This window comes from Ornithodoros turicata, unplaced genomic scaffold, assembly GCF_037126465.1.
Source record: "Ornithodoros turicata isolate Travis unplaced genomic scaffold, ASM3712646v1 Chromosome20, whole genome shotgun sequence".
NCBI classification, from domain to species: Eukaryota; Metazoa; Arthropoda; class Arachnida; order Ixodida; family Argasidae; genus Ornithodoros; species Ornithodoros turicata.
Window position 1 is genome coordinate 1,727,042 of NW_026999334.1, and position 25,865 is coordinate 1,752,906.

General features: G+C 45.9%; 1 protein-coding gene and 1 long non-coding RNA gene across 2 annotated transcripts; both read left to right on the forward strand.

Moving 5' to 3' along the window:
* The first annotated feature begins 5,119 nt into the window (after window positions 1-5,119).
* Window positions 5,120-14,905, forward strand: LOC135373074 (uncharacterized). The gene is made up of 3 exons (XR_010416260.1): window positions 5,120-5,186; window positions 11,607-11,780; window positions 14,739-14,905. It is a non-coding gene; the product is annotated as an uncharacterized LOC135373074 (long non-coding RNA).
* Window positions 14,906-18,329: 3,424 nt separating this feature from the next.
* LOC135373055 (glucose dehydrogenase [FAD, quinone]-like) lies at window positions 18,330-23,481 on the forward strand. The gene is made up of 4 exons (XM_064606362.1): window positions 18,330-18,554; window positions 21,027-21,204; window positions 22,335-22,551; window positions 23,478-23,481. The coding sequence occupies exons 1-4, from the start codon at window positions 18,330-18,332 to the stop codon at window positions 23,479-23,481; spliced, it is 624 nt and encodes a 207-aa protein (XP_064462432.1).
* Window positions 23,482-25,865: the final 2,384 nt, after the last annotated feature.

The window sequence follows — 25,865 nt, forward strand, 5'->3', positions numbered from 1 at the left end:
CTTTAAGTAGCACCGTACCACCGAAAAATGACGAATTTTGGAAGCCTTTATCTAACAAACCCCAGCAAAAACTTCCTCGAAAATTATATATGTTGTAGGTACATCCTTAATATATGCACAGAAGAAAAATCAAAATTCGGACTTGATTGGTAGGCGCACTGTGAATTTTTTGCGAGCCCTCTACTCGCAGCACATTCAAGCTGTGACACAGTGTCCCGCGTGTTGCAAAATGGAATTTTCCAAAGGGACTTTCAACTTCTGTCTTCACATGAAAAGTAAGTGCTATGGTTTGAAACAGTTCTGAGCGTTTGCGTTTATAACAGTGTTGTAATCGCTGAATGTAGATTGTGGAGCAACCAGATGTGCTCACATGTTTTTGCGGGATGACACACATGCATTGCAACTACTTGGAGCCCGTTAAGAACAGAATGCTTTAGAATGCTTTTGCGTCTTTATAAGAGGTATATTTGTCCACGGTGATCATATCGAAGCATATTTACAGCACACAGAATAAAAACAACTTGCAGCGAAGAACACAGGGTAACGAAGGTAAGAAGGTAACGTAAGTTATGCAGAGCATTCCAGGTGGATGAGAGTGTCGTGTCATGGAACTGCTTTAGGCTGCTGTAGGAGCCACTTTCCTTAATGTTACTGTTGATGGCAGATTCATGTCATATTTTCTTTTTTGGCTCTTCTCACGTTACATGCTAACTCGCAGCAATCCTGGTAGGTACTTCTGGATGTTCCTGGCAAGGCAACAGCGAAAGCGGCCTCTGGTTTACGGCCTGTCTTTCTGCCAATTTCTTCTCGTATTTCGGGGTGTTTCCGCTATGCATATTCCGCCACCGACTTCCTTCTTGGCTTAAGCGGTGTGACGTTAATGGCTTCAGATGATATATACTCATTGATTCCTTCGACCACGTCGGGCTGGCGCATAAACGGCTCACCCTGCTGCACCAAACGGCTCACCTTCAACTGTGGGCGACATTGCTGCGTGCTGTGATTCAGCCACCTTTGCTGTGAAGTACTTGAAGCAGCTTCTGCGCAGCTGGGCCATTTCTGTTACACTTTCGGCTGGATCCCCTGGAACCACATTCCTTATGGCAGCTACGCCGATCTCCGAAGCAAAGCGAAAGTACTTTGTCCGAACCACTTTTTTCTTGTGTACCAGGCGGTAGCTAGCGCAATACACACGGTCAGCGTTGTACAACGAAGAAGCCGTTGAGGTAGATGTGATGCCAGGACGACACAGTAGCTACAGTAATGCAGATGTCTTCAAACACTCTGTGTAAGCGCACTCCGTGCACTTCTGTAGTCGAGGATATGCGAAACTTTGCGCAAGGTGTCTTCCGGGAGTTAATCCGATTAAGACCTTCCCATGGTCGCAGCATGTCGAACCTAGAGTCATTAAATAAGCGTAGCTTATTTAATAGCTTATTTAATGCATCATAAATGCATCATAATGCATAATATCATATGCATCATATGCATCATATCATATCATCATCATCTATCTATCTATCATATCTATGATCTATCTATCATATCATATATCATCATATCATCATCATATGCATCATATGCATCATAATGCATAATAATGCATCATAAATGCATCATAAATATCATTAAATAAGCGTAGCTTATTTAGTGACTCTAGTCGAACCGAAGAACATATTGGACGGCGGCACCGGTCGGGCTGTTTCGGCAATGTTCACAAAAGGCACCATGAGTTAGCCTTGAGTGTGAACGTAAGACACTACACAACGGCACTTTCCTCAGTGCGATTTCCGCCGTCCGAGGTCATGAAGCCGTAGAAAGAATGCTGGAAGTCACTGCGTCTCTCCTGACATAATGCGAACAGTAAATACGCTAGTTTCTAATCACCCTGAACACATGTACCTCTTACAAAGATGTAAAAGCATTCTGTTCTTCACGGGCTCCCAGCACTTGCAATACCTGTGTGACATCCCGCGAAAAATGCGAGCACATCTAGTTGCTCCACGATCTACATTCAGTGATGACAACACTGTTATGAACATAAACGCTCCATAGAAAGGCCTCAAACGATAGCAATTATTTTTCACGTGAAGACAGAAGTTGAAAGTCTCTTTGGAAAATCTGATTTTCCAAGACGCGAGACACGGCGCCACCACTTGAGTGCGCTCCGCAGATAGTGCCGGCAAAAAAATCACAGGGCGCCTACTGATCAAGTCCGAATTCTGCGAATTCTGATTTTTCTTCTGTGTATTGTCTGAGGGACTACTTACGACATATAAAAATTCAGATACAGGCTTCCGAAATTCGTCATTTTTTTGAGGGTATGGTGCTACTTAAAGAGGTATCACTTACGTTCCTAACAGAGGGGAGTAACAAGTTATATATAAATCGGTAGCCCCATGAATGACATATTGAACAACATAATGCTCAATCTTATGCGTTTAGTACATCGTCAGCAAAGTTGCAGTAAATATGGTGCTTTTCGGCACTTTGAGTCAACTTTGATATTTTTTTGCAGACAAACAAAAACGGACACATCACTGCCAACGCAGGAGCCTATTGTGCCTTAAGTAGTCTAAAGCTCAAGAAATTACTACAATGCGACAAGAAGTAGCCTGGTAGGGAACGCTCAAACCTGCACGCGACGACATCGTCTTATGAGAGGCAGTTTTTCCTCCTCTGCTATTTCCCGAACCGCGCAGCCATTTTCCTGAGATGCGGCGCCCTCTCGAATGTCGTCTGCTACTGGCTGAAAACAAATGCACGTGAGGAGCGCTGCGGTTTCTGTGTCTTTCGTTTCAGCATGCTTCGTGCATTCACTTTTTGAGTATTTTTGGCTTCGAGGCCTATTCCTGCTGCTTCTCCCTGTACAAAGTGTAAGTGTCCGTTTGATGTATGCAAGAGGTGGTGATGGTGAAAGGGCTTGCCGTTGTCGGCCTCACGTATGTGGGCAACGTCACGACTGACTCCCTGGGGAATGTGCGTCCTGGGCCGACTTCTAAGGGAACTGCCAACATATGTCTGAAAGCGTTTGAGGAAAACCCAGGAAAAACCCCAGACAGCACAGCCGGCACCGGGATTCGAACCCGGGTACCTCCCAGTCTTGACGCGACATGGCCAGCACGCTATCCACTGAGCCACGGGAGCTGCTTTTTTTTTTTTTTTTTCCACCAGGTAATAACGTTTATTTACAAACATTAAAATAAGCTATGACTGAGCCACGGGAGCTGGTGATGTATGCAACATGACCCTGGAGCAAACCGTGTCCGTGTCATCCCATGCCAGACCAATAAGCTGTGCACAACTGCTTTGAAGAAGAGGAAGAAGAAGATTCTTGCGCTTGCTGAGTGCAGTGCAGTCATCCAGCACTAAAGCTATTCGTTATCGTTCCTGGGTCTTTTCATACATTTCTGGTGCCGAGAAGCGTAGCCTCACTCATTGACGGAAGCAATCCAGGAACGGGAAAATGGTGTATAGCAGCGTTAACGTAGTAACGGTTACGGCTGTTTTCAGCTATGGTTTCAGCTATGGTTCTATTGTTTTCAACCAGAAGAGCAGACGACGCGGGATGCGCATGCGCAGAGCGATCGCGTGGAAATGGCAAATTCCGAAAGCGTTTATTAGTCCTAACGCACCGATGGCTTCAACATATATTTTGTTTTGTCCCGCTGATGCATCTCTTTCCAGCGACAATCCAAAATCTGACAGCTCTGACTGCGCCTTCGGTGAGGTAACGTCCCTGATGTCTGACAACGTCTTCGTGGTAGTGTCGCGTAAGCAACGCGCCTATATATGATGGCGGCCTGGAACGAGGAGAGGGTGCTTCTCCTCCTCGTCGAATTCTTTTGAGTTTCATAGGCGGCCACCGATCCTCAGCAGGTCGCCATTGCCGACGATGGGGTCTATAGTTTTGACAGAGTGCAGTTGGACGGAGCATGCTTGCGGTGTCCGTCATTACGAAGGCTGAAGAAGACGTCTGCGAATGCTTCACGCTCGACAGAGTGAAGTATGTCCTTCTTTGCTGCCTCGAATTCGCCTACGGTCGGTAGCTTGCTGCAGTAGTGCCAACCGCAGCAGGCATCCTGAGGGTTGTGAAAGGAGCGAGTGATGTGTATCAGGTTCGCTATGGCGCGTACGAGAGAAGTCCACGAGGAGAACCGTTCGAAGCGATGAGCTCCCAGCCACTGCTTTTCTATGTGTCTCGCGGAGACTGTCACTAGCGGCTGGAGGTCTTACTCATCATCTGGTTCGAGTAACGGGAAGGAAGTCTTTCTCGAGTTCATGCATTCCGCTGTCTTTGGAGGAATTTTGGTCCTGTCAGCCAAGTCATACGGCCGAGTGCGCTCAGACCCACACGTCTAGTGGCGTGATCCGCTGGATTTCGATCCGCTGGGACGTAGTTCCACTGCTCCGGTTCCGTGGTCCTTCGAGTTCGGTGAACCCGATTGTTCACGTAGGCGTAAAACCGCCTTGACTCATTGAAGATATCTCACAGGAAGACCTTTGTGCTAGTGTAGAACCTGACATCATCGATCGTTGTATCAATTTCGCCTAGGATTAGCTCTCCGATTTCGACAGCGAGCACTGCGACCAAGTTCTTGGTCACCTGTGGCCCCGATAGCAAAGCGTCGTTCAGCGATACCCCAGGGAACTTTGCGCTTGAGTAAAAAATTACTTGGATTTGATTTTGTTTCCGTGGGTGGAAAACGCCGAAGCCTAGAAGCTACCAGCACGGACTGGATTCACTTCGTGGAAGGGGCAGACTATGCGTGATCCTTCTCCATCAGGTCTTGCATGAACGCTTTCAAAAGAAGCGTTATTTCCTTGACAAGGGCGTGGTTGGGAGACCGCGTGAACCAGAAAGGCCGTCCGTTTTCCAGCATGGCAGTAGTGAAGGCATGGACCTTCTAACGCGTGCGCAGCGTGTCCACCCGAACGTCACCGTTTCGTGTCGCGAATTGTGTCGTGACGTCTTGAACAGCAAAAAAGGCACCTCATAAATGTCCTAACTTGTGCAAATCAATGAATTCGTTACTAAGACTTCCCTTCTACTGCTTTCAGGTCACTCGTTCATGCAGTTTAATTTAGACAATGGAGAACGTTACAGCTCAAGCAGAGCGTTTATTCGCCCTGTCGTACAGTCCCGAAAAAACCTGCACATCACTCTTCTAAGTACGGCGACTAAGGTAAGCATTATACGCTCGGCACCGGGCATATTTCCATGGTCATTCCTGCAGATGGTGGCTACCTGAATGGTGCTGTCGTATGAAGGCGACATCAAACAGTCGTTGTCGACACCAAACAGTACACGTATTATTTCGTGATCTTCTTGCGTATATTTATTTTTTATTTGTTTGCATCAACACCGACGCAGAATGGTGCGAGCTATAGACGCGCGCATCCCGGAGAATCCTTGTTGGATTTTTCATGTACACCCGCGATACTCAGGGCATTTGGGGTGAGAAGAGAGTTGTGGCGACCTGTGCAGAACGACGACGACACCTTGCTACTGTCGCCGGCCATGGCACAAGCCAGTCAGTTCTATCGGCGCACTCCCGGAGCGAGGCCAGGGCTTGAGAAACCCCCTCCCCCAGCACATTACTGAAGCACACTGCTCTTGGACACGGTCGACCAAGGGTGCTAGACTCGTCAACGCTTAACTTAGTTAATAAATGACGTCGCGCGGGGAGGAACTTCGAAATTCCCCACGTTCAAAATAAATGTTTCCCTTTCACGGCCACTGAAGTTGGATATGGGTCAATGCTGATCAAAACCAGTGTGTCGATCCGTGGATTAAGTCAGCCTACCTGTGGGTTCTTGAAAATATGTCGAAGTCTCAACACACTGCACATCGCATTTAACGTCCCTCGTAGAAAACGTAGTGTCTGAGCAACTTGTACGCTGCATGAGTCACCGAAGCCGACCAAAAAGAAAGGAAGCAAACAAACAAAACACACACAAGACAAACATGTTACGCTCACTCGGCAGATGTCAGAGTTCAACTAAGGAAACGCTACTCCTCCTCAATGAAACTCAATCAAAGTCTTTCGACTTGTCGAGGGCACGTACGAGTCACATCGTTATCAATATATATATATATATGTATATATGAGTTATATGTGTATACAGGGTGTCCCAGAAAACGTGTCATTGAATTATAATAAAAAAAACTACACCATCTAGAGTCATGCGGTCAACGGTATTTGTTCTTACTGGGTTTTTGCCACCTCCTCATGTGAATATCGTGTAACGTAAGTTTAATTATGTAAATTTTTGAGAGATTAAGTCAGAAATTTGCCTAGTAAAGGTCACTTTTTTACCCCACCAATGCGAAGAGCGTGTCTAATTTACTCAAATTAATGACAATTGACAGGGATATTCAGGAGCTATCCCATCGGAAAAAATAGCCGAACATCATACTCTACGGAGGTCGCACAGAATAGCGCACGATGAATTTTTCAGCGCAATCTGTGTCAGTCCGACGAAAGGAGGTTGGAAACCCAGCCCACCCCGGCATCGCAGAAAGAGATAACGCAGGCATGGCTTATCACGTCCGACTTTCGCTGGGATAATGCTTTCCCTCTCCCAATTTTAGGAACTGTTACTTTTTCTACTACCACTCTGTGGGCTGGCTTCGGAACCTCCTTTCGTCGGGCTGCGAGCGATTGCGCTCAGAAAGACATCGCGTGTTATGGTCCGGTGCTCCGAAAAGCATGATATTCGGCTATTTTTTCCGATGGGATAGCTCGTGAATATCACCGTCAATTATCATGAATTTGAGTGAATTCGGCACGCTCTTCATATTGGTGGGGTAAAAAAGTGACATTCCCTTGGCAAATTTCTGAGTTCAGTTCGCGAACATTTGCATAATTAAACTTGGGGTACATGACATTAACTTTACAAGGTGGCAAAAACCTAATAAGAACAAATGCCGTTGACCGCATGATTCTAGGTGGCGTAGTTTTTTTATTATAATTCAATGACACGTTTTCTGGGACACCCTGTATATACAGGGTGTCCACGCTAAGTGTGAACCGATTTTTTAAAAATATATATAACACTTTTTCCAAGATGAAATCAATTGCAATATAGCATATGCTGAAGGGCACTCCCTAGCAGGGCATTAGCAAAGTCCAAAGGCAATGTCTTAATTAACTTTCAATAATTAACTTTTTAATTATAAAAGCTACAAAGTTGTCCCAATGAGAACATCTGTTCCTTTCGGTCACCTGATATCGTAGCCGTTTTCAGAACAAAAATCCGTTCGATAGATCGCCCGCAAAAAATTCGTGAAGGAACGCCACTTTTTTTTCTTTATTTTGTTCATTGCGCTTCTTAGAAGACGCGTATTTCCTTCATCCCAACGGGAGAGGGGGAAGGAGCACAGTGCCGCCTCATGCGTCGAAGATGAGCTTTAACTTGCGGAAACACAACAAAAACAAATGTATCGGGTGACTCTATCGGAACTGGCCTTATCTTGGGTTGCATTTTCTGTTTCCTTTTAATCTTTTTCCAGGACGCGAGAGGCGATAGTGTGCTCTTTCTCCCTCTCACATTGGGGGTGAAACAAAGATGCGTCTTCTAAGAAGCGCAATGAACAAAATAAAGAAAAATGGCGTTCCTTCACGATTTTTTTGCGGGCGATCTATCGAACGGATTTTTGTTCTGAAAGCGGCTACGATATCAGGTGACCGAAAGGAACAGATGTTCTCATTGGGACAACTTTGTAGCTTTTATAATTAAAAAGTTAATTAATGAAAGTTAATTCAGACATTGCCTTTGGACTTTGCTAATGCCCTGCTAGGGAGTGCCCTTCAGCATATGCATATTGATTTCACCTTGGAAAAAGTGTTATATATATTTTTAAAAAATCTGTTCACACTTAGCGTGGACACCCTGTATAGCTGAAATGAAAAATGAAACACAGACTACGAAGGTACGGGAAGTAAGAAAAAAAAAAGGGATATTTTTTTTACATTCAAGATACTTGGAATGCTAAAAGGGTTGTCTACGTTACGGCGGAAGCTCCGCCTTCGTCAGGACAAAAATCTGTCAGTGATACAGAGAGCTTATAAAGGCTCGCATAGTGACGTCATCAGGAAAGGGAAAACCCCGCCACCTGGCGGTTGTCAATGGCACGTTGAGAATGTTGACTTGTCACGTTCAAGTGTGATGTCATCGTTCTTGGGGGAGTGGCTTTGTCCAGGTGGTGCCACCCGTCCGGCTCAAAAGGAATTGAAAAAAAGTGCCTTATTTACGAGGTTAGACTTCTTACTGCATGCTGGGGTCTTCGTTAATGGTCGATTGGAATTTGTAGATTAGGTAGGATTCGCCTTGCTCTCGGGAGCGGTCAGAGTTGAAGTTTGACTGGAGAATAAAGATTGATACATCGTTAATAGAATGACCTGGCTGCTTGAAATGGCGGGAAACTGGAAGATTAAGTTCTTTGGTGACATCCGATCGGTGGTTGACGAATCTGACTCTGAAAGAAGTTTTTGTCTGGCCCACATATTGTGCTTGACATACGTCACATTGGATTGCGTAGATGACGTTTGAGGAATTGCAGTCTAGGTCGGCAATGATCTTGGCGGTAAAATTAGAGTTTGTGCTTTTGACTTCCTGCGTGGTCTGCACTAGTTTGCAAATCTGACAACGTCGTCCATTACATGGGTGACAACCAATCGAAGGGTTTATCGTACTGTTTACTTTGGAGTGGACTAAGTTATCCTGCAGATTACGTGTAGGTCTGTAAGCGACACGTGGTGGTTGGTGAAAAATTTCCTTAGTGCGTTCGGACTGGAGGAGGATACTATGGTGACGATTAAGTATGCTGTTAATGTTTGGAATATTTCCGGTGAATGTTACAGTTAAGTTTACCCAATTGGTTTTCGAGTTATTTTTCTTTCTTGTTTTTTCAAACAAGCTAATGCGATCTACTTTCCGAGCCCTGTTGAGAGCATCTTGCACCGTTCAGTGGATATTGACGATCAACGAAAGTTTGTTGCAGCTGTTCTAATTTCTTTTCCAGATCGTCATCGTTTGAGCAGATTTTCCTGTATCTAAGGGCTTGACTATAGGGGACGGCCAGTTTCGTGCTGCCACGAAACATGTTTGAAACCCCTTGTTGTTGTTTGAAACCCTAGACGTGTTTGAAATTCAAAATTACAGATTAAGATGGCTTCTATGGCTGCACGCAGAGAAACAGATACTCATGGAACGATGCGACAGCACCAGAGGACACATGTTTCGCCGTGTTTGCGGCTTGTCAGCTCTGGGTAGCTGCGCATCGTTCGGAATTGGCAGACCAGGGGTCGCTCAGCGAGCGATATACACCTGGGAGGGTGACTGAGCACTCCTCAATGCCACAGTGCAAGCCAGTGAATTATAATGGAGTTATAATGCAATTATAATGCAGAATTATATATTCTAATGAAACGCATATCCGCATATACGTGCATGTATTCGGATCAGTGAACACAACGATTCGCTTCATGTTCGGGTCACCTACAAAACTGTTTTGTTCGTATCATGTTTGACTATGCATGCATTCCTTTCTCTTTCACAATGAAAACAACAAAACTAATCTAAATTTGAGCACGTACAACACAAAACTGCCCTCACTGCGAGGACACCACCAGTTTATGGCAAAACGCAGGAAAAATCGCGTGTCGGTCGGAAAAGCTCCGACAAACTATACATAGAAAAACTCTTCTCTTTGTCAAAACGGCAAGGGTGCAGGCCAGCTGTACATGGTGAAAAAATGGAACCCGGGAAAGGGACAGAGGAGGGACGACATCGAGAACGTGTCGTGTCGTGCCTCCTCTGTCCCTTTCTCGGGTTCCATTTCTTCTCTTTGTGCATGTCTCGATGGAAAACCTTATTTTTGTACAGCAAGGAGGCCACACGATAACGAGGGAACATCACTGACAAATTAATGTAAGTTGCGCTGTCTTACGTGGCGAAAACAACAATATTGCGTGCACTGCGTGCGTGCATTCCAGTGTTTAAGTCAGGTAACAAACCTGACCCCAGAAACTATAGGCCTGTTTCTCTAACCTGTTTGCCGTGCAAATTCCTGGAACACATTATAGTGTCACATTTAACTTCCTTTCTTGAGGAGAACAACTTTTTCCTTTCCTCTACAGCATGGGTTTCGTTGTGGTTATTCTTGTGAAACTCAGTTGGCTGGACTGACCCATGACATTTTTAGTTTTCTTGACCAGGGTTGCCAGGTGGACGCTGTCTTTCTGGATTTTGCGAAGGCTTTTGATCGGGTGCCCCACGTCCGTCTTTTTGCAAAATTATCTAAACTCAATACCGACCCCTTCGTTCTCTCATGGATTCAGGATTTCTTAAGCGGCAGGTCACAGTTTGTGACAGCCAACGAGACAGCGTCTTCTCTGGCTCCTGTATCCTCAGGAATCCCACAGGGTTCGGTGGTAGGCCCTCTTTTATTTCTCATTTTCATTAATGACATCTGTAACGACTTAACTTCTTCTGTCCGTCTTTTCGCGGACGATTGCGTCGTCTACCGTAAAGTATCTTCTACCCTGGACTGTTAAACACTCCAAGAGGGCCTTGTACGTATATCATCTTGGTGCTCGACATGGTTACTGCCTGTCAATACTAATAAATGTAAAGTTCTGTCCTTCTCACGGTCCTTTCCTCTAATTTCAAGTTAGTACTTCGGCACTTCTCCTCTTGTCCGCGCCGAATCTTACAAATACTTGTGTAACACTAACTGCAGACCATCATGTTAATTACTTTTTCCGTTTTCTACAGTGTTATTGCACCCGACTTCTGCGTTATGTTGTACCCATTTGGGTCTTTGACGTATTCTAAATAAATAAGTAAATAAATAAACTTGAGACGTGAACGCATACAGTGCGAACGTTGGAAGTGGGCAAAACTGCCCCCACACCAACCGCACAGATTTCGGCTTAGCTGCATTAATGCGTTTCATCTGCGTACAACGTCTTACGTGTATCTTCGCTTCGTCCTGGAGGACGTTGCATTCCAGTGGTTGGCTGTCAGCGGACGTAAGACGCAAACGTAACTGTGTGAACCAGGATTTATGGCCAGCGCACTCTGTTGCCACTCTGGGCAAATAAGGAGCCCATTTCTGCTCAACGGTAGGCGTCGCACTGAGAAGAAAATACCGCTCGCGAGTTACGAAAAGCTTTTGTCGGGACCTGCACCATACCATGAATTCAACCCGTTCATCATTTTCATTTTTTCGTTTCCTCACTGTGGGGCGACTAATTACTTCTTTTTCCACATTGCCCTCAACACTCCCCACGTAGTAAACTACAGTTCCTCTTGCCGTTTCTTTGATTCCGGTAAAAAAGGACCTTCGCATGCGTTCCAGCTTCCGTTCCCTTTCGCTTAGTACTTTCATTGCAATGAAACAGTTTATAACACCCTCTGTTGGGTTAGTTGGTACATATCACTCGTATAGTCAGGACCTGCGCTGCCCGTCCTGTCCACTTGTTTTCCTGTTGTGTCGTCGTTTTGCCCACGCCCTCCTGCAGCTCGAAACAGTTTACGTTGCGATCTCTCTTATTATTGTTTTTTTTTTCGACGTGGTTGTCGCTTTTTCCTTTCAGATACGTTTCACAGGCAACAGAGCTACTGGCGTAGAATACGTTAAACACCCTTTTCCCGGAACGCGTTTAGCAGAAGCAAGACTCGAGGTGATCATCTGTGCAGGCGCAATTGGCACTCCTCAACTTCTCATGCTGTCTGGTGTCGGACGGAAAGCTGAGCTACAACGGCTTCAGGTTTGTTAAATGTGTCTTTAATGTGGAGTATCTTTTTGTTATATAATAGAGGGTCTCCAAAGCTGGTGTCTGCAAAGAGAGCAGCGATGGAGGACCCATTATTCACTGGATTATGTAAAGAAATAACACAGGAAATGATTGAAAGGGTTACATATCATTAGCAAAGAAGAGCTGGCCAAGTTGATGACGGATGATTCAACATGAAGGGCACTGCAGTTTTTCTTTCTTTCTCTGTTTTTTTTTTTTTTCTTGCAAGACGCTTTGCGAATCATCACTACATATCCGGAATTACCGTACCGGTGAAGGACAAAACCTGTGTCCAGAAAAGAAAGGAAAAAAATACTAATAAAACAAAGATAATGAAACATGCCGCGATAAGGGTTTGCCAGTATCGTGTATGATATATTTTTCTGTCACGTTAAGTGAGGGCCGGGATATCGTCGTCACTGACGCTCTTTTGCCGATCACTTGAGCCAATCGCATTGTGCTCCCTATAGTAATTAAAAATAATAATATATATAATTAAAAAGTTGATTAACCTATCCCTGTTAATTAGCCCCCTAATCGAGAGAAAAGTAGCAGCCACGTCGAGTAATTCAATGTCAAAAGTCAAAGCGTCCTAAGGCAACTCCCTTTTTTGATGAAAATTCGTTGCAGATAAAAAGAACTACGCTATATACTGACGAGCACGATGTTACTGCATCCAACATCGGGCACTTCTGGGCTTTGTAAGAGACTCCATGTACGAAGGCATTTCACCTTCCTTCCAGAGCACTCTTTTACACTCCTTCCTTGACACTCTTTTAAGCTCATTCGGTTATATCTTAGAACTACAGCCAGCAAGTAGTCCCACACAACGCATATTTTGAATGAAGGGTGAATGAATGCCGAAGCTTCTAAATACCAATAATAACAATTAATAATTAAGTGTTTACGTCGCGAGACAACTGAGATCATGAGCGACGCCACAGTGGTCGGTCTGTGGGTTACGTTTGCCCACCTGAGTGTTCTTTAACGTGCGATGAAAGCTCATCACACGGCAGCCCGTCTTTAACGTCCCTTGCGGAAGACGGTGTGTCTACGTAACTTGTACCCGGCCACTAAGTTGCTAGAGTCCACGGCCGGGTTCGAACCCGCGATCTCGCGATCAGGAGGCGAACACGCTACCAACTGAGCCACCGAGGCCGGTGAAGTTTTTAAGTATAGCAATACACTGTAAGGATAGTATTCTTCAATATAACGCAACAATGAGGAAAGCGATATCGCAACGTCACTATGTCATTGTACAGGGTGTCCCAGAAAACATGTCATTGAATTATAGTAAAAAAACTACACAGCCTACAGTGATGCAGTCAATGGCATTTGTTCTTGCTGGGTTTTTGCCACCTCCTGATGTGAGTTTTGTGCAACATAAGTTTAATTATGTAAATTTTTGCGAGCTTAAGTCGGAAATTCGCCTAGTAAAGGTCACTTTTTTACCCCACCAATGTGAAGAGCGTGTCTAATTTACTCAAATTAATGATAATTGACAGGGATATTCAGTAGCTATCCCATCGGGAAAAATAGCCTAACATCATGCTCTACGGAGGTCGCACGGAAAATCGCACGATGAATTTTTCAATGCAGTCTTTGTCAGTCCGACGAAAGGAGGTTGGAAACACAGCCCACCCCGGCATCGCAGAAAGAGATAACACAGCCACGGCTTATCACGTCCGACTTTCGCTGGGATAATGCTTTCCCTCTCCCAATTTTAGAAACTGTTACTTTTTTTCTATCACTCAGTGGGCTGGGTTCGGAACCTCCTTTAGTCGGACTGCGAGCGATTGCCTCATAAAGTCACCGTGCGTTATGATCCGGTGTTCCGAAAAGCAAGATATACGGCAATTTTTTCCAGTGGGATAGCTCGTGAATATTACTGTCAATTATCATGAATTTGAGTAAATTCGGCAGCCTCTTCACAGTGGAGGAGTAAAAAGGTAACCTTTACTTGGCAAATTTCCGAGTTCAGTTCGCAAATATTTACATAATTAAACTTGGGGTACATGACATTAACTTTAGATGGTGCCAAAAACCTAATAAGAACAAATAGCGTTGACCACATGATTCTAGGTGGCGTAGTTTTTTTTATTATAATTCAATGACACGTTTTCTGGGACCCTGTATAAGGTTCTTCTTGGAGAGCAGTTTGCGAAACAGGGTCAGAATGAGCAATATTAACAGTTGGATTGAGCTGAATGCCGCGAATTGGAACTGCAACATGCATGTCCGCAATTCAAGTATAAATTCCCACAATGAAGTACCTGAGAAAAATCTGAGAGACTCGTGCAGGCACAAACACTGAGGAACACCTTACTGATGACATGTCGGAAAGCATTTGAGCCGTGTCTTTAGTTTTCTTTGCACATTGGATCTCGATGCCACCCTCGTTAGCGTACCCGCCTGCTGATCTGAAGATCGCGGGCTCAAATCTCGCCGACGACAGTCGCAACTTGGTGGAAGGGTACAAGTTGGCTTGACACGTCGTCTCTCGTGAGGGACCTTAAATACGGTGTGCCGTGTTTCCCGAAGGAGTATCAGCAACGCGTTTCGGGATTTCGACACATGTTCGAACCCTCCGGTGAACAAAATTAATACGCAGGCACGACCAGTGTGGCGTCGCTAATGGTCGCAGTTGCCTCAGGATGTAAAGCCCTGACTTACATACTTTAAACTTTTTTATCTAAGAGGAACCCTGCAGTACATGTGATGAAAAATAGTTTGAGCGAAGTAAAAGGAACTCGGTCATATTTGACGCTTTAGTGTCGTTTGGCACGACGTAACAAGCAAACTCCGTCAACGCACACATCTCTATTGAATGGGTGTGGTGCATTGAAGCCCACATGGAATGCATAATAAAGCTAAAACACATCGAGTGAACAGGGCTAAGCGAACGTCGTTGCTATCTCATCTCCCCTACAGATTCCACTGCTCGCAGACCTGCCAGTGGGCGAAAACCTTCAGGACCATCCTATTATCGGAGGAGTATCAGCAACGATGCGCGGAAACCATGGCATCAACACGAGAAATCTATCTATGGTTACGGACTACATAATCAACAGATCTGGTACCGTCTACTTCTGACTATACGCAAACGCCGCTTGTTAATATATAATATTTGTCTACTCAGCGCCTTGTTACATGGAGCAAACTGTGGCACTCAAGGTTTACACCCCTCACTCACCGGCCGCGGTTCTTTGGTTACTCGTGCGGTGAGGAGGAAACGACCGGAGGACAGGGCCCCCAAATGACAAAAGGCTGCACGCACGCCAATATCGTGCAGTCTCGTACGCATATCAAACTCGTACGTCGATTGTCAATCGTCATCGTCAATCGCGCGCCAATCGTACGCACAAGCTCCAATGTCATATCCTGCATTGAATGCGGCGACTGCTCTATGCAATACGTTGGTGAAACCGGCCAACGAATGAACAACCGCCTTACCGGCCATAGAAGAGTGGTGGTGGTGGTGGCGCAACAGGTATGCTCATGTCCGATGTCTTCCGGGATTCCTTGCACGAAGTATGCATGGAAGCCGCAGCTCTGCTACGTAGCGTAACGTTGAAATTTTGCGTGGACAGTTTTTCCTCCATGTTGGTGTCTGCCCCTGCTTGGCGGCCCCTTTCGGAGCGGGCCTCTTAAAATGTAACAACTGCAAATTAAACAAAACACACTTAGCTACGCGCTACAACGACATTGTACGCACCTCCAAGAATAGTAATCTTCAATGTAAAACACACAAGAAAGTCCGCTATGGTAATAGATAGCTGTTCGATGCAGGACTGAACTTTACTTTTTAATGCTGGTCGCGGCGGGAAAGAAGAGTGAATAAGACAGGTATCCAAAGTGATATTGTACTAGATGTTGCTCCAACTTCATCTTTGGGTACCATGAGACCTTCAGATGCATAATATTTGATTGAGGACAAACCATAGACACTTTAGGCTTTGAGTTTGATGAGCTAATTGTACTCTGCTCGTTGTAACATTGGAGACGAAGAATCATTACGGAATAGTCGGAATAAACGAAACCGTCTGCTCTGCTGTATTTATAGTACCGGAAATAGTACACATTGCTTACTTACACAGATGTTGTTTCGCCGGACACTTTCGTCATCAAAACGAAAACCTTAGTTCGCCAGGACAGCGTTTTTCAAAATGTTCCATTCACTCTCTAAAACGCAATTCTCCATACCGAGGCTCCCATACGTGTTTGAACTTCCACAAGCGCACCACTTAATTCGCGAGGGTGGTGAAAGGGCTTGCTGTTGTTGGCTAACCGGGAGAACGGCCGACTTCTGAGGGAACCCTAACGGCATGTTCCTGAAAGCGTCTGAGGGAAAGCTGTGGTCTGAAAACCAAAGACAAAACCCAGACACTGAAGCGTCGCGAGGCCAGCTTGCGCCGGTGACAGGGCAAATCTGAAGCACCCCCTCCCCCGCGCACTGCCGACAGAAGCGTTGTAAACAAAGAAAAGAAAACTCCCATTTCCAATGCCGAGACCGTAAATTCAAATTCTGTTCATTCCTACTTTATACTGCCCAGCCATCCTATGAGGGCTGTTCGGCGCCCTCTCTGACGAAGGCGCCCAGGACGGCTGCCCCTCTTGCATCCTCATCGCTACGGCTCTGCGATCGTAAGTAACGCTAAGATGCGCTAAGACGCCGCAGCCTACGACACACGTACGACGCCGTCGCAAGCACGATTCACAAAGCTATCGTAGTGGAGAGGGTACCGCCTTTGAGGAGGAAGAGGAAGTTGCTCATTTCATGTCACACGCAACCAGGAGAGAAAGAGGCAACGAATGCGAGACTATGTTTCACTATGGTATCAAGTACGAAAATCGATCCAGTCGTACCAATCGTACCAATAATAGTCCCGTTAGAAGAAGAAGGAGTCGCCTCAAGTGTGCTGTTCCTACACGTGCTCTCGCTACATGGGTGTCTTTCGGTATCCACAATGGATGCCATGCAATCACAGGCGAAACGCGTTCGACGACCCAGCAGGGGTATTCCCAGTATGTTCCTCTTGGGGGGGGGGGGAGCCTGTTCTGTAGGGGGTGTGCGGCACCCATATTTGCAGCTTTTATGGCTTTTTTTGACAATTTTATGACAATTTGGAGGAGTGTTACACGATTTTGGGGGGTGTCTTAGGGCAGAGGATGCTTAAACAATCCGGAGCACAAAATTTAAGCATTTTTGAAGGTTACCAAGCAAAAAAGTGCGTCATTGACGCCACGGGGATGGTCTGGAAGCTTCTGTGACAAAGTGCAATGCGTGGGCGCGTATTACGGAGTCCTTGTTTGCGGTCTCCAAATCCACCGCTGCCAAATACACCGTCATCTTTCTTCGTAAGACTGCTCGGGAGCTCTGGCAGCATTCCGCCGTAAGCTGCGACGATTTTGCCACGCGCGCCCTTCGTGAATCTACACTTCGTCTTAACTTTCCCGTACGACAGAGTTACGACAGCTTCTGTCGCACGAGCTTTTTGCGAATCCAACCCCTGTCCACGCAGCGCAGCTGCCACCGGGATTCCTTATCAGCTCGCGTGGCTTAGTGGTTTGTGTGCTGGCCGTATAATCTCGCGAGGACATTCTTTCCTGCGATTATACACGCATAAGTCAAGCATTTGACAAATTAACGACAGAAGTGCGAGAAAAACTAGGTGACAAACCCAAAGCGTGAGAGCGAGTCATACCACCTTGTTCGCACTTGGCCGCTCGGCGTATAGAGCCAAATATGTGCGATTTGTTTCCTGAGGTCACCCGACGCTTACAATACATTTCCCTTCGCCCAGTTTGAAATATTTACCTCGAATTATATCACACCAACTTTTGGAGCTTGTCTGAGAGATACTTCTTTCTTTTCGTTCTTCATTCATTCCGTCGTATGATGTATTTACAGTGGCGTGCACTGGCGTTCATTAAATCCCAATGTGTTAACAGTTTACGAGTTTTCCAAGGTTTACGGCATCAAACAAATGCACCCATGCCATAACACGCCTTGTGATTAACTCAAGTCTGATGTAAACAAGTTTTAAGAGATTTGTAGCTAATAGCTGTCGGAAATATGAATATTAGGGTGCACACTAAAAATACAATTGCAAGAATGTCCTGTCTGCCCCATGCTTGAAGTAGAATTTTCGTGACGTGGTCGGGCATGTGCATCAGGGTGCGAGCCTGCTGGAGGACGGATGGATCTGTTTTCATGATGCACATTGCATAGATTTGTTATTGTGTGTGCCTTCTCCCGAGATTCGAGTGATCATGCGACCGAGGTGTTCTCCGCAGGTGGGCGACATGAACCCACGCGTAGGCCAGCTGTGGTAATGGCTTATTATCATATCCGAAAGCAAGTCAGAAATTATTATCATTGTTATTTTGTCTCGTACACTGTAATTCTACGTGTGGAGACTGGTTCCAATGGAAAGGCATTTCTTGCGATACCATTTTTTGGCTCGTTCCGTTTAGTGCATAGAAAAATATGACGGCTGTCTTGTATTTACGCGGCTTTCGATGCTTCGTCGAGATTCTTCTCTGTCGTGGATCCCACTCTGTTCAGCTCAGTCCTGTGCAGGTCCCTTGGCTGTTGCGGCTGGTGCGGAAAATCAAGCATTCCTCAACAGTGCTTTGGCCTCTTCCGGACTGGATCGTCCTGACACGCAGGCCTTCCTTGTGTCGCTTTCGCTAGCAACGAAAGAAGGGGAAGTTGCATCCAAGTTCCTAGGCGTCAAGCAAGAAGTGAGTAAACACACTGCACACGTGGATATGTGGAATAACATTTAAAGCGACGGTCTCGCACAAATTGAATAAATGGCAGACCGGAACTTCATTCACGGGTACTATCGTTACTCATCTGTTTATTTTAATTCCGAATAGTGAAGTAGTGAAATAGCGGTGGGTTCCTCGAGCCGTCTTCATCGGAATATGTCCGCCGCATTTAAATGTGAAGGGTCAGGTGTTTTTCGAGAAATAATGCACAAAGTCCTCCCGAGGCCCCTCTGCAAGTTACTTCAGTCTCTGTCACTTAGTGGAAAGAATAATTCTGGATAATATGAAGTATGAGAAGTATGAGAGGGACGGCTGACTTTCATGGAGTGGTCAAGGCGTATGAGACACGCGGTGCAGGCAGGATGTAAGTGCCAGAAACGGAGTATGCGTGAAGGAATTTAAGGGGAAGAACACCGGAAGAATCTGCGACGTAAAACGAGAAGACTGGGTGGTTATGTAAAGCCTTATACAGCAAAGACAGTTGAATGAGAAGCATAGTTTGAGAGAATAAAGCGAGTCGCCCTGTTCTGAGTAGTTCCTGTGAGGACTATGACTCATGAGGGTCCTATTAGGAAGATTCATATCCTATCATGTATGCAGCAGATTACCTGGTGACTGCTTGCGTTCCAAGTGTTCAGTCATTTCACATCAGTGAGTGCTGGCAGACCCAGTAGTTATTTCTGACGATGTTTTATATATAGATCTAAAAGCGACTGATGGAATACAACTGAAACCGATGTAGAGTCTCTCCTTTTGAGGAAGGCACGGGTACTTGGAAGCAGGGGCGGATCCAGGGGGGGGGGGGGGGGCTGCCCCCCCTGAGACATACCTCTACCCCCCATTCCTGCAGATTGTCCTGCCGCACGGTGGCGTTTCTCTAAAGCTTAATAAGGTTCGCAACATGTAGATCATAAATAAAGTTCTGGTGTGAAATGAAAGCGCAGCAGCTCGCCGTCTTACATGGCAACCCCCCCCGTCTTCTCTGTTTTTTTAGTGCCCCCCCCCCCCACCCCCCGAGGATCTTCCCTGGATCCGCCCCTGCTTGGAAGTATGCTCGATTTGCCACTAAAATGGAGAACCCCATAGCCATCTCACGTAAACTGTGCTCTTTAAGAAATATTTACAACACGCAACAGCAGAAATCCGCAGAACATTCCACAAACACACAAAAGCATACCTTTGAAAAACATCCATCAGGAAATGCATTTGTTGAATGTACGGCCAGTTCACGCTTCATTCAGAGACACCTTCGACCACGTCTGCCCCAACACCGCGCCTACGTGCCTTTCGGAGGGCTTTCGAAGCGCCTGCCAAATCTGCCTTTTAGGTTCTTCCAGCGTCATTGCACTTCATCAACCACAGAGAAAAACAGACGAACGGCACTGTACTTCACAGTGTTCCGCAACGTCACGCTAACTTACCAGCCACTTCAAGGCTTTCGCATTTGCTGTCACAACTGCGCCTTCAGTTTTGCATTTTTGTAGCTGGGACTGTTGATGTCCCACAACTCTCAAGCTTCTAAATCTATCGTAAAATTGTAGAATCTCAAGCACACACTTTTTAAGAAATGCGGCGTTTATAACTGCAAAACTGGATCTTGACTAAAAGGTTGAACTAACACATTGCCACCATGATTTCTTCCTTAACTCATTTGGTTGTTACATAGCGAAATGTTGGAATGATTTACCTCGTAACATTGCAGTGCTTCATGATCCTTTAGAATTCAAAAAAACAATCACCGCACTCATCATAGGGGACAATGAAAGAACAGTGTGTAGCTGAAGTCGGTACTTTTTGTGTCTTCGTAAATTTATAATTGTATAACCCATGTTAACCCATATAGTATGTGCATAGTGTGTTACATATTCTTATAGGTTATTATATGTGCTGTGTCCGCCGTCCGTTATGTGGTGCCCAAGGGCCTTTAACGTACCACGAAATAAAAAAAAAAAACTTCCGCAATAACCTTCTCATTCACTAGTACACAGGTCGTTCCGAGAGTCGCCATTTTTTGCAGGATAGAAAACAAGAAACCCGCGCAACTGGATGCTGCTCTTCAACTCCTCTCTGATTGGCCACTTCTTGGGCACCGCTTTCACCGCCGGTGGTTCGAAACCACGCGCGCGTATTGTTGCACGATGCCTTGGCTTGACGCTCGCCAAACGCCGCGGCAGGATGCTCGATAAACGCTTGAGAAATGTCTCATGCGGTTGCGAGGGAACTCGGAGCGTCACCGTGCAGCCGCAATACATTCTTAAAATTACGGTCGTCATTTGCAAGCCAGCTCCTGTCGCCTTAGTCCTCCTCGGTTGGTTGACCAAAACTATAGCAGGGATTTTGTTTGTGCGTTAAAGTGACCTGAACGGGGTGCCGTTTAGTATTCCCTCGTGAGTTGACTGATGATTCCTCAGTCTTATAAACTTCCTGTTGATCGTGTTACAGGTGTACGACAGGTACTACAAGCCGAACAGGGACAAGAATTCCTTCATGATCGTCCCAATAGTTTTGAGACCAGCTTCCAGAGGCCGGGTTACACTGAAAAGCGCACGTTATACAGACCATCCCATCATTGACCCGAGATATTTCTCGGATCCTCGTGATCTGCAGACTGCTATCGAAGGTACTCTACGGTATAGATGTACACACACACACACAGACACACACACATGATGTCCACCATAACAACAGAAGCAATTTTTAAAACTAGAAAAATCACTTTTTCCCAGTTTTAACCAATGGCAATGTACTACACGCCTAAAGGTCCACCTTAAGAGGGCACAGGCAAGCTTCTCTGTCGACGCATTAATTAACGTTCGTTAATTAACTTTTTAATTATCAACGATAGAAAATTGACCCAATGAGAACATCGGATCCCTTGGAGTCACTGGTAACATTACCGTTTTCAGAACAAAAATCGAGAGTTATAGCGCGAGGAAAGGGCCTTGAAGTAAGGCGATCTGGTGGTCGTTTTCCGAAGCTCAAGTAGAAGCGCTCCCGTTTTCCTTTCCTCTGTGTGTAGGGGAGGGAAAACACTGTCGCAGGGGGGACAGATTGCATGCGGACAGATTGGTTCGACGGATATCTCTCACGCACGCATACCAGTCTATGAGCGCTCAAAAACCGCATTTTGGCGAATGTCACGTGTTGTTGACGCCTATGTGCGTGACAGCAACCCGGCCTACACACTTAACTTTCATACCAAATTATATAGCTCAGTCGCCGCTACATGGCAATTCCTGTCTCGTTTCACCGGCATCTACACAAGTGCCGCAATAGGCGCAAGAATATGAGAGATTTTCGTCGTCGCCACCAACTTTGCGTATTTTTAGCTCCAAATAAAAAAATCCCCACCGGAACTGAACCCACGCACTAGAAGCCAACGTAACTGACAGTGCGGGAAAAGAAAATCAAAGCAGTGAACGCGTTCATTGAGAAGATATTGAACGCCAGATTCGCTATGCCTGGAAGTGCGTCGGACATGCCATATTCTTTCGGATTTTTGTTTTCTCGGGAACTACGGAAACTAGAGAAAAAAATACTTGTGTTCCGTTCTCAATCTGTGTTAGGCTACAACGTATATTTTTTTCCATAAAAATTACTGATGGTGTCCGGACCACCTTGACTAAGTTCAGACGGAATCACCCAAAAACGAATCAACCTAGGGGAAGGTTAAAATAAACCGCGCCTGTTCCTACGAGCATATATTACGCCTATTTGCCTCAATGTTAGGCGTATCGCATTCAACTGTAGGGACAAAGGAGGCCATGAAAGTCTTGGAAACGGCACCAATGCGGGCTCTGGGTGTCGAGCGTTGGAACCTGACAATGCCAGGATGCGAAGACAAGAAGCTATGGAGCGACGACTACATCGCCTGCCTAGCCATGCAATTAACGGAGACCGCCTGGCATTTTGCCAGCACCTGTCCCATGGGAGAAGGTGTACAAGCCGTCGTTGATGCCAGGCTCAGGTATGCAGAATATAAGCTTCATAGGTGGAATGTTGAAAAACATTCTAGTTTGTGCGCGCGTTTATTGGTGGAGGCTATCGCAAATGCAGGGATACACGGGGCTACCCGCAGACACTGGTGCAGTGGCGTTTTGGTGGTAGAAATTGTATGTGGCGGGCAAAATGCGGGTGTGCCCCCTAGACAGTAAGCGAAGGGTTTTCTTATCATCTCCAGCTCCTTTGCTTACCCATTAAGTTTGGTTATCCTCATTTTCAACGCGAAAATACCTGAACATTACTCGTTAATCCATGGTCATTCGGCCTTTCCCGTGAACACGCCTGTAGTCAACCTGAATTCAGGTTCCAAAACAAATCATGACACGTAAGAGCACACGCTCGTTGGAAATGCCTAGTTATCATTCCTTTCACCATAACTCTATCCGGCTGCACGCGAGCTGCTAATCTGACCATCTCACAATGTCGCTAGTATGTTGTACCAGCTGTTACCATATCAGTTGTTGTTTCCAATGCTTAACGAAAGTCGCGTGGGCGCCTATACAAGGGCGAAACGACAGCTCATCTGTCATAACAATTTATGAACTTGAAGTAAGTAGCATAAGATCTGCAGCTATTAGGGTGTGAATAGGATCAAGGGGCTGCGGCATGTAAGAATACCCCGTAGGGGGCATCATGTTTGCTGGTGTTTTGTGAGCGACGCCAGCACGGCCCCCACTCCTAAGGTGTTACTACTGTGACGAGGGGACGTAAGTTGAAGGGTAGAATCTTTTAATGTTGGCGGCCGGTCTCTTGGCCCTGCCTAGGCCGATGGGTTTACCTTTCCTGCTAGAAATGGTCCCATTGAAAACTCGCCAAAAACTCGTTGAATTCTGTTGGATATCACGCTGCGAAATATAATTGAAAATGCGCTGAAATTCCAATTCCCAATAGATGATTTGGAACAAACATTAAAATGCCAGTTGTGTTTAATATAATGGGTCTCAACGCAGACATTTTGTAAAAACTGTTGGGTAACGCTAACAACGGATTGAAGTTTTTCTTTCTCTTCGTTTTATCTGTGGTGCGAGGTTTGCCCTCTTTGCACGTTATTCTATTAAAGTACGATCTGCTAACGGGTTATGGGCTCTTGGTTAGCTGTACAGGTCATTTCCAGGACGGTTTCAGTATAGCCTCCGCAAGGTTAACATTTCTCCAGGTTGGATGGTAGTCAGGAATGGTGGAACCAAATAAGTTCACCGTAGCGAAGCTGGAGGACGACAATTATCAGGCGTGGAAGTTCAAGATGCGGATGCTTCTGATAAGGGAAGGTAACTGGAAGTATGTCGAAGAAGAGACGCCCACAACTCCTTCAGCGGAGTGGATATGGAATGATCAAAAGGTACAGAGTACAATCTCGCTTAGCATCGAGGACAATCAAATAATCCATATCTGCAAGGCGACGACAGCGAAAGAAATGTGGAAAGCGCTACAGAAGCTCCATGAGCGGATAAATATGAGCAACAAACTGTGCCTGTTGCGTAAGCTTTACCAGTCGCGGCTCAGACAAGAGATGCCCGGACAAGAGATGCAAAACTACATTAGGAAGACTTTGAGTCTTGTAGAGCGCTTACGAGGGATGGAGCAAGAGATCACCGATTTCCAAGTAGCTGCACTACTACTGAGCGGACTCCCTCAAGATTATGCGACCTTGATCACAGCGCTTGATGCACGTCCTGAAAGTGAGTTCACACTCGAGTATGTCAACGGAAAACTCGTAGATGAATTCAGGAGAAGATCAGAAACCCCGCAATGCATGGAGTCAGTGCTGAAGGCACAAACCACACAGTTCAAGGGTTTCAGCGAAGGAGAGAAAGAAACTAGGGAGTGTTTCTTTTGCAAAAGACAAGGACATGTCAAGAAGGACTGCTACTGCTACAAGCAAGAGAGGAAGACAACTTATTTCGAAGGCCACAAGCGCAATCAACCCGGAAGAAGAAACAGCTTTGGCCGGTGCTGCTGCTAATGTCCAGGGTGGGTGGTGTATAGACTCCGGAGCCACGAGTCATATGACTAGCGACAGGAACTTTTTCACTAAATTTACGGAGCAGAAGTCAGATTCAGCGGTTGTGGCCAATGGTCAGAGTGTTGCATCAGAAGGCATTGGAAGCTGTTTTATCGAGTGTGCTGCAGTATCAACTCGCCGCATACAAGTACACGACGTACTATATGTTCCATCGCTTGAAATGAATCTCCTCTCGGTCAGGAAACTTACAGATCGCGGCCACAGGGTGACATTCGACGGTGGCGTCTGCACTGTCACAAACGGCGACATTCTTCTAGCCAAGGGCTCTTTAAGCAATGGTCTTTATCAGCTGGAATGCAAGGAAGACAGATGTGCTGCAACTCGAAGAGATCACGCTGAGTGCATTCATACGTGGCACCGGAGGCTTGGTCACAGAGATCCGGAAGCGGTGAGAACGCTCGTCCGCGATGATCTTGCTGAAGGCATCCACATACGGGACTGCGACAAGCTGTTGAAGTGCTCAAGTTGTCTGAAAGGAAAGATGATGAGGAAACCCTTTCCAGAAGTGAGCAAGAAACAATCTCGAGAGTTACTAGACTTGGTACATTGCGATGTGTGTGGTCCAATGCAGACCGCCACAGTTGGCAAAATGAGATACTTCATCTCATTTATTGACGACTATTCGAGGTATACGGTTGTTTACTTGCTACAGTCAAAGCTAGAAGTTCCGGACCGGCTAGAAGAGTACATAACGTATGTGCAAAATGGATTTGGAAAACGACCGATTGTACTTCGCAGTGACAATGGGACAGAGTCCACGGGCAGCAAAACGCAAGCAATCCTCAAGAAGCATGGAATTCAATTCCAGTCTACCGTACCCTACAATCCAGAGCAAAACGGTGTCGCAGAGAGGAAAAATAGAACGCTTTGTGAAAGCGCTCGTAGTATGCTTTTTGAGACGAAGCTTCCGGAGATGTACTGGGGGGAAGCTATTTCAACTGCGTGCTACTTACAGAATAGGCTACCTGCAAGGGCTGCGACGAACACACCTTTTGAACTCTGGACTGGACAGAAGACCCATATCAGTCACTTGCGAATTTTCGGCAGCAAAGCTTTTTGTACATTATCCGAAAGAAAAGCGCAGGAAGTGCGACAGATGCGCGGAAGAAGGTATCTTCGTGGGGTACAGCGACCGACAGAAAAGATACAGGATTCCCCATCCTGACAACAGAGTGTCTATTAGCCGTTCTGTCGTAATCGACGAAAATTGCGTGGAACCAGATTTCTACGGGTGTCCAAACGTCATAGTAATGGAC